This window comes from Beta vulgaris, chromosome 6 (assembly GCF_026745355.1).
Source record: "Beta vulgaris subsp. vulgaris cultivar EL10 chromosome 6, EL10.2, whole genome shotgun sequence".
NCBI classification, from domain to species: domain Eukaryota; kingdom Viridiplantae; phylum Streptophyta; class Magnoliopsida; order Caryophyllales; family Amaranthaceae; genus Beta; species Beta vulgaris.
The window spans coordinates 6,893,500-6,903,156 of NC_079207.1; the positions used below are offsets into that span (position 1 = coordinate 6,893,500).

A 9,657-nucleotide genomic window follows, 5' to 3' on the forward strand; every position below is an offset into this window, starting at 1 on the left:
AGAAAACTCAGCAACTAAACCATCTATACTTGCTGTATTATGCTTTGAATTTTGGTGCTTATCAGAAGAAGAAAACCAGTTCCATGAAAATGAATGAACTTTTGTTGAAAGTGTTAGATATAATAGTGGAAAAAGATAAAAGTATGATTTCCCATCTTCGATTTTGTGGATGAAGATCATTCACAATCTGTATGTAAAGACTGATGATTCCTGCATATATATGCAAAGTATATGAGATCTAAAATTAGTAAGCATTTATAGTATACATTGCATAAGTTTCATTCTTACCAAATGTTACATGATCATATGCATTTCATTTGCTGCTTGTGTCTATATTATCTCAACAAAGCAATAACTTTTAATATTGACATTAAAAACCTCCGTTAAAAAAACTATCCAAAGATTTATTGTGTCCAATTGTCCATGTTTAATTCAACTTATTTTGACGTATTCAGCAAAATAAATGCAAGCTTTTAGTTTTTTATTCTTCTGTCTTCTCTAACCTCACAATAATCTTTATGTCACTAAGTTTTTCGAGTTGACGGAGAGTTTGACTACATACAAGGTTGTCGAAATCCCATCCTAAAACCAATTGGCGATAAGCGGAGTAACCCATCAATCTATATGTCCGTCATTCTTTTTCTAATTCTTCAATGTCGGAGAACTGAGCCTAATTAACTCACATGTGAATTATTTTCTTAACAATAAGCTACTTAAGTATACAAGTGATCTAGGATTAGACAAACTATTGAACAACATCAAAGCAAAGCGAAAAAATCAGTAAACAATTTGGTACTTGTTTTTAACTTGTAAAGTTAATTGCGCAGTTGCAAAAATGCAAAAATATTCATATTTTCGCGGGTGTTAAAATCAAAAGACTTCTAAAAAAGGTATACATTACTTCCCGTTTAAAAATAATTGCACTATTTCAATATTCTCACGCTTGTCAATGTATGTTTCAACCATTAATATCTTGATTATCAATAAGTGAAAATTATAAAAGTTGATACTAAAAGAAATATATGTTAGACGCATTTAGATCCTACGTGATCATATTTTTTCTATAATATAAATCATCAAAAAATCAAAGTGTAACATGCGAATAGTAAATGCTATAGAAACGGTGCAACTATTTCTAAACGGAGATTCATATATAATGCAAAAAAAAAACTGCCATACAAAAGAAAAACTAAGGGACAAAAAGAAGTAAGAAGATATTGCTTGATGCTAATTACCTGATTATGATGTAGTAGAATATAGATGTGAAGAATGGTTGATCAGTTTTCGTCTTCTTACTCTTTCTCTCTTCTTTTTTAATAAATAAATTATTTTGTGAATATGACTAAGAGATTTGTGAACAGACGCAAGGCTTATTGGCGGGAAAGAGAAACAGAAAAATCGACGGTTACTTTGTGTTCTCTTTCTCTTCTCATGTAAATATTTACTTTGCAAAATCTGAAATGGGAAATTTACCCTCTTTTCAATAACCCAAAAATAAAATTCTCGATGGTATTAAACCTAAGTTTTTAGTTTTCTCTATTTGGTAACAGAATTTATTTCTAATAAGAGCAATTTATTTAAAAAAACTTTTTCTAAACAATACATTTTTCTAGCACTGACCTCATTTATGGTACGGACTGCACCCATGTCCGTACTTTGTGGTGTTCAGACTATTAGTTGTAGTTGGGACCGTTTGTTACAACCGTGCTATACTTCAAGGTGTTGATGCAAATTTTATCTTTTTATACAGTAGGTAACTATCATGATTCATAATATAATACTCCCTCCGTCTCATAATATAAGTCATGATTATGTTTTACGCGGGAATTAAGGTTAAATGTAATCTTGTTTTATTTGAATAAAAAATTTATTTTTATTGAGAAACACTTGCATTGTTTTTTTCTTTTTAACAAAAAATAAAAACTGTCATTTAATATTGCATGGTTTAATGTGTAGAGGAGTTTAATGGGGTAAAAGATTCCATTTTTCATTAATAATGGTGCATTGGAAGTTGAAATTATGATGATATTTTGGGAATTAAACTATTTTCATGAGGGTATTTTGGAAATATTATTGACTGAAAATAGAAATAAGACTTATATTTTGAGACACCTTATAAAGAAATAAGACTTATATTATGGGACGGAGGAGTATGAAACAGGATAAAATAGACTTAGAAAACTAACCATTGAGTTGACTGCTAATGTTAACATCATCTCTAGGGTGGATAAGATTATAATACAACTAATGTTCAATGAATGCGTGCATAATTATATACTACAAAGCACTGACCTTCCATTATATAGTCGTTCTTAATCTTACAATTACGTACATGATAATACCAATTACCAATGATTTACAACGACTTCATATATGCAATTCTAATATCTCTTTTTGGTAAGTATTTAGGTTATGTTTAGTTCACTTGAAATTTTTGATCTGAACTTATCTGATTTGAATTTATTTTTTCTGATCTGATCTGAACTGATCTGATCTGATTTACAAGATTTCTCTTTTAGATTTTTCTCAATATATAAGAAAAATATAGTCATGTGGGGTCTTGTTTGATTCGTCTCAATGAGTACTTTATTAATATTCAATTATTATAATTTTTACTAATATGTAATGAAAGATATTTAATAATAATAATGATTTTTTAAATATAAGCATGATCTGAACTGATATGATCTGAACTTATTTTTTCTGATCTGATCTGATTAGATTTGAAATAAGCAAAAATAAGGTGAACTGAACATAGGCTTAGGGCCTATTCTCTTCGGCATAAAATAGCTGAACTGAACTGAACTGAACTTATTGGAGCTGAACTGAACTGAACTTATTGGAACTGAACTGAACTGAACTGAACTGAATTAAATTGAATTGAATTGAATTGAATTAAATTGAATTAAATTGAATTAAATTAAATTGAATTAAATTGAATGTAATAAATATATAAATAATATTTTAAAAATAATATATGAATATTAAATAATAATTATAATGATAAGTAATAATAATGAATAATAATAATAGAATTTTGGATATTTTTAAATGATAGTTATAAATAAATAATATTAATAATCATAAATTAATAATAATAATTAATGATAATAATGATAATTAATAATTATTATTTTATATTATTTGTATTAATATATTAATACCTGATGATGATATATAATAACAATAATATCTAAGAAGTACATTAATATTACTATTTTAATAATATAAAAATATTTAGTAATAAAAATAATGATTGGGTTGGACCGCAAAAATTCATCATAAACCGTCTTGACACGATTTGATTGGTTTATGGGCTAAAAAAAGTGGTTTTATTTGTGCTTTGACCTAAACCATGTTCCTCCTAATAATAATAGTAATAAAAATGAGTAAAGCTATAATAAACAAAATAATATATAGAAACAATAATAATAATAATAATAATAATAATAATATACTTAATAGTAATGATATATATTTAAATAATAATAATAATAATAATAATAATAATAATGATATTAAGAGTAATTAGTAAAATAAATTATACCAACATAATAATATTTAACAAAATGGTTATAAAAGAATGGAGCTGAGCTGCACTGAACTGAACTGAACTGATTGGAGCTAAACTGAACTGAACCGAACTGATGGGAGCTGAACTGAAAATAAGTTGGGAGAAAGGCCCTTAGTAGAATGTTACAGATTTAGTAAGTTATAATAAATCAAGCATCAATTGTTATCACTTCTTCTTTTCACTTTTTTCTTCTTATGTACAGTCATATTAATTTCCATAAACAATTTATGTGAATGATCATCATAAACATACAACTTCCTCCATTGTGATAAGGATTGTAGGGCACTTACATGGAATGCACTTATAGACCACTGGACTTCCCAAAATGTTCCTCATCTTCTTGGAGACTTTAATGAGGTCTTGGACCCCAGGACAGAGGCAGTAACTACATCTCCCGGCGGGAGTTGCGGATTTCAAACAGTTCATTCAAGAAACTCTTCTGACTGAAATCCCTGCATCCAATGGTTGGTATACGTGGTTCAAGGGTAATGCCAGGAGCAAGCTTGACAGACTATTTCTCAATCCAGAATGGATCTCTATCCTACCCTCTCTCTATGTCATACTGCTAAAGCGGAGCATTTCTGACCATTGCCCTCTTTTGATCAAATCTAATGACCACAACTGGGGTCCCAAGCCGTTCAAATTCCAAAATTGTTGGTTGTCGCATCCGGGTGTATGAAGATAATAAGTGAGGTCTGGGAAAATTCCGCATCATTGTCTCTCGGGGAAAAACTGAAATTATCGAGACAAAAGCTGAGAGCCTGGAATGTATCTGAATTCGGCCATATTGACTCGAATATCTCCTCACTGGAAAGAAAATACACCACCTTGATCTTTATCGAATGACAGACCTTGAGCGAAAGCGAGATATCTGATAGAAGGCTCGCTCAGATGGAGCTATGGGGATGGATGAAACGGAAGGAATTGCTATGGGCTCAGAAATCAAGGGCAAAATGGGTGAAAGAGGGTGACAAAAACACGAAGTACTTCCATGCTTTAGCCTCCATCCGAAAGAGAAAAAACTATATAACCTCTCTTTTTACTAACGGCTGTGTTATAAGTGATCCTGCAGGTATCAATAATGAAGCTGTGACTTTTTTCAAGAACATTTTTAAAGAAGAGTTCGCAAATAGGCCAACTTTTGATGGCCTTAATTTCAGAAAGCTCTCAGACGAACAGGCAGACTCCCTCATCTCTCCATTCACAAGGGAAGAAATTGATAATGCCGTGAGCTCTTGCAATCCCCAGAAAGCCCCGGACCTGATGGCTTTAATTTCTTATCTATCAAGAAGGCATGGGATGTAATCAAAGAAGATATCTATGGTATACTTGAGGAATTCTGGACATCAAGCCGCCTCCCAAAAGGCTCGAATGTAGCCTTTATTGCTCTGATTGCCAAGATTGATAATCCGGAGGGTTTGAAGGACTACAGGCCAATCAGCATGGTCGGGTGCATATATAAGATCATCTCCAAAGTGCTGGCAAAAAGGCTCCAGCGAGTCATTGACACCCTAATTGGGCCATTCCAATCCTCCTTCATCGCAGGGCGTCAAATTCTAGATGGGGCCTTGATAGCCGGAGAACTCATTGAACAATGTAAAAGAAAAAAAATCAGCTCTACTATTCTAAGCTCGACTTTCATAAAGCTTTTGATAGTATTTCGTGGGATTTCTTGGCATGGGTGCTATCACAAATGGGATTCCCTCCCCGTTGGCAATCATGGATCCTATCATGTGTAAGAAGTGCGGCGGCATCGATTCTCATCAATGGGTCACCCACTATCCCCTTCAAACTTCACAGGGGCTCCGTCAGGGTGACCCCTTTCCCCTTTTCTTTCAATTTGGTGGAAGCACTCAGTTTGCTCATACAAAAAGCTACGGATTGTAGATTATGGCAGGGTATTGAGATAGCTAAAGGTGGTTTGATAATATCCCACCTCCAATACGCTGATGACACCATAATATTCTGTCCCCCGAATCTGGAGTACCTTCTCAACATCAAAAAGATGCTAATCCTCTTTCATCTTGCTTCAGGTCTCAAGGTAAACTTTCACAAGAGCTCGCTTCTTGGAATTAATGTGGATGATGTATGGTTAAAGAATGCAGCAAATCTTCTTCTATGTAAAGTGGGCTCCCTCCCATTTACATATCTCGGCCTACCTATTGGGGGAAACATCTCAAGGATAGATTCATGGAACCCAATAATCTTCGTATTGAAAAGAAGCTTGCATCATGGAAAGGGAGATTTCTCTCAATAGCCGGGCGCTTGACTCTTATCAAGGCATCAATATCTAGTTTGCCTCTTTATTATATGTCGATCTTTCCTATTCCAATGGGAGTGGTGGAGAAAATCAATGCACTCCAAAGAAGATTCCTATGGAGTGGGAGCCCGGAAAAATCGCCCATGGCCCTAGTGGCTTGGAGGACCTTGGAACTTCCCAAGGTAATGGGAGGCTTGGGCTGTGGCAGCCTGTTTTTTAGGAATTTGGGCCTTCTCTTTAAATGGGCTTGGAGATTCCTAACGGAACCAAAGGCCCTTTGGCGAAGGGTGGTGAATGAGAAATATGGTTACTCCCCTTGTTTTCAAATCAAGACCTGGTGAGCCCAAATCATGGAGGCCCGTGGCGGGCAATTTGTGCAGTCCTCCTAAAGTACCAGATGCCCACAATTTATTGCAAAATAAAATTCAGAGGAAAGTGGGGAACGGAAGGTCGGCTCTTTTCTGGCATGACTACTGGGCCTGCCCTGATCCGCTAAAAAAAGTCTGCCCACGTTTATTTTCCATCTCCACGGCACCCAAAGCATGCATCTCCTCATTCGGGTATTGGGCCGAAAACAATTGGACTTGGTCCTTTTCGTGGACTCGGGCTCTAAGGCCTCGTGATAAGGAGGAATTCTCCCTCCTCCAATCCATCCTAAAAAATGTGTACTTATCTCTTGATGAGGATGACTCATACTGTTGGTGCCTCTCCAAATCCGGAGGATTCACTGTGAAATCCATTACCACGGAACTCTCGAAATCCTCCCTTCTGGTTCATCCCGGCCCCCATCACTGAAGAATTTATGGAGAGGGCTCATCCCCCCTCGAAATGAAATTTTCACATGGCTCGCCATCCGTGGGAGAATCAACTCAAAGGCGAGATTAGCATCAATGAACATTATCCCGGCAAGCGACACAACCTGCATCCTATGTCACTCTCATATTGAATGTTCGGATCACCTATTGTTGCATTGTGTTTTCTCTTCCTCAATTTGGAATTGGTGGATGGATATATGGGGAATTAGGTGGGTTTTCCCTGGCAGATTATATGATGCGTTCCTTCAATGGACAATCCCCGGAAAATCCGCTTTCCTCAAAAAATTTGGTGTGCAATGTTCTCAATAATTATATGGTCGATTTGGAAGGAACGCAACTCAAGGATCTTTTGTAGCAAATCATGTACAATTGCTCAACTTCAAGATCTTATTCTAACTCGTCTTAGTTGGTGGATTAAAGGGTGGGGGGACCCTTTTCATTATTCGGTAGATGACATCATCAGAAATCCTCTGTGCCTTGATTGGAGGATCCAAAATAATCAAAAATGGTTCCGGGCCAGCCGAAACTCCCAGCTATTTGGTCCCCTCCAGAGACTCTCATCTAAAGTGGAATGTGGATGCGTCGGTTAACTCAGATCAATCGAGATCGGCCATTGGGGGTGTCCTTCGGAACTCCCAAGGTATCTTCATGTGTGTGTTTTCATGCCCAACTCCCCCTATTGAAATAAACTCAGCCGAAATATTAGCTATCTTCAGAGCAATACAACTCTCCATGAGTTCCGAATCTCTAAAATCTTCCAGGCTTATAATTGAGTCAGACTCCGCAAATGCAGTAAGGTGGTGCAATGAGAATTCCGGGGGGCCATGGAATCTGAATTTTCAGTTGAATGTCATCCGTAACGCGAGAAGGTGTTGGCTTGATGTATCCATTGTTCAAAAGGTAGGGAGTCAAATTTTGTTGCAGATGCTTTAGCCAGAAAAGGGATATTAAGAGAAGATGAATTTGTAGCCTGGTTCTAAGTCTTATTTACTGCCCATGATGTCAGTTTGTTCTGGCAATATTTATGTAGATTGAAAACTATTTTGATGTTTGTATGAGGTCTTTCCTCCTTGAATTTATGAATGACATACAAATTATCAAAAAAAAAAAAAAAAACTTCCTCCATTTTCGAATTACCTCCTTGTTAGGGTTAGACATACATAAGGGACTAAACAAGTCTATTTTGCATACTTTTTTTTTAACTGAAGTGATATGGCAAAATTTTCTCATTACATTTATGGCACCAAATTTAGGTAACTAAAGTTTGCTAACTAGTCATTTATAAATGTTTGAGAAGAAATTAGTTTTTTTTTACATAGATTGTATATAAAGATTAAGAAAAAGGTAGGTAAATCAGCAAGACATCAAACATACTATTTCCTTCATTTCAAAATAATCGCAACATACGTGCAACATAATATTTGAAGAGCTCATGAAAGGAGAGAAGTATCCATTAATAAAATAAGGTAATAGAGAACTCGAGAAGTGTTGTAATAATTTGAAAGTGTAAGGAATTGTGACTTGTGAGTTGTGGGAGCTAGATAAAAAAAAAGTTGATGTAAGTGTAATGAAGGGAGAAAATGTAGTAATTAAGAAAAAGAGGGATATAATCTATATCTATATATATATAAAGCTAAGTACATAATGCTTATTTGTCAAGCTAATATCAATTCCGCCAAATATCGTCTCCACAATTATCCTCACATTTTCAATGCCACGTGTCGTCTCTATCTCTAAATTTGCTGATGGGTAGACTCCAGAATCAATCCATGCATGTGCCATGGTCATATAATTTTGGAAAATTAAAAGTAATCGGATCAGTTATAGTAAATTGATTATAAAAGGTAATAATTTGGTTCCTTAAATCAAGGAAAGATTGATTTGGTTGAAAAAAAATTATTATATTTAACTTCCCTTTTCATTTGCCAAATCAATTGATTGTATAAAATGTCTTAATTAAGGACAAGATTGTTCAACACCAAAAAAAAGAGCAAGATTGTGTTCCTCGAGAGAAATGCAAGAGATTTTAAAACTTTCTGCAGTTATATATATACGATATTATTATGCAGAAATTTTCGAGGCACCATTGCACACACAAAATAAGGGTATTCCAGCAATAGATACAGAATAGGATAGAAAACTAGAGAGTGGAGCGAAAAAGAACATGCAACACTCAACAATTAACCATTGTCCGATCGCTGGTGGCAGAACTCTGGTGGAAGTACCGTGGCTTCAAGTTCGACAAAAAAAGCTGAGAAAAATATAGTTGTGCAAATGAAAATGAGTTGGACTTAAGAGAGTCCCAATTGAGAAAATTGGTTTACATATTAAGAAAAAGATTTTTTTGGTGAATAATCTGGAAGATCTAGGATGGTGGATTGATTGAAATCAGGTTCGTATCATTTGGTGAACTTCATTGAAGAAATAGGAAATGGATTTCTAAATATTATATGGAGAAAAGAAAACGGGACAACATTCTAAAGAATAGAGAGAGAAAAGGAGAAATTGTTTTACTATATATTTGTAATACTAATACTGAGTACTATAATAAAAAGCTTTTTCTAGGATAGTATAATACAAAGCTAGGATAATTAAAGAAATTTTATGTTATTGAGGTACACCAATAACTACGAAGATAAAATACTTAATTGATATATTGGGAATGATACTCATCTTCGCAGATAAAGTGAGGTAAATGAAATGAGAAATGGTAGACCTGTAACTTAATAAGTTACGTACTTTTATTTTTAGAGGATAAGTTATTGACTTAATCATTCACACTATATCAATCAAGCATATATTGAATCAATCAACCACCTTAAGCATTGTGAATTTTCGCCATAAATAAGACAAGTTAGGGAATGTTATCATTGGCATAAAACAGCTGAACTGAACTGAACTGAGCTGAATTTAATTAAACTGAATTGAATTTAATTGAATGTAATAAATATATAAATAATACTTAAACAATAATAATATGAATATTAAATAATTATAATGATAAGTAA

At 34.3% G+C, this 9,657-nt stretch overlaps 1 protein-coding gene across 1 annotated transcript; it reads left to right on the forward strand.

The window, feature by feature from the left end:
* The first annotated feature begins 4,465 nt into the window (after nucleotides 1–4,465).
* Nucleotides 4,466–5,831, forward strand: LOC130591734 (uncharacterized). Its single transcript, XM_057395546.1, has 3 exons — nucleotides 4,466–4,646; nucleotides 4,823–5,170; nucleotides 5,608–5,831. The coding sequence occupies exons 1-3, from the start codon at nucleotides 4,466–4,468 to the stop codon at nucleotides 5,829–5,831; spliced, it is 753 nt and encodes a 250-aa protein (XP_057251529.1).
* Nucleotides 5,832–9,657: the final 3,826 nt, after the last annotated feature.

What these genes read in the sequence shown, in the direction of transcription:
- LOC130591734 (XM_057395546.1), top strand. Translation starts at nt 4,466, where the DNA reads ATGGAGCTATGGGGATGGATGAAACGGAAGGAATTGCTATGGGCTCAG. An exon ending in TGTTATAAGTGATCCTGCAG is followed by an intron (nt 4,647 to 4,822) that starts GTATCAATAATG and finishes TGCAATCCCCAG; the next exon opens with AAAGCCCCGGACCTGATGGC. An exon ending in CGGAGAACTCATTGAACAAT is followed by an intron (nt 5,171 to 5,607) that starts GTAAAAGAAAAA and finishes ATCTTGCTTCAG; the next exon opens with GTCTCAAGGTAAACTTTCAC.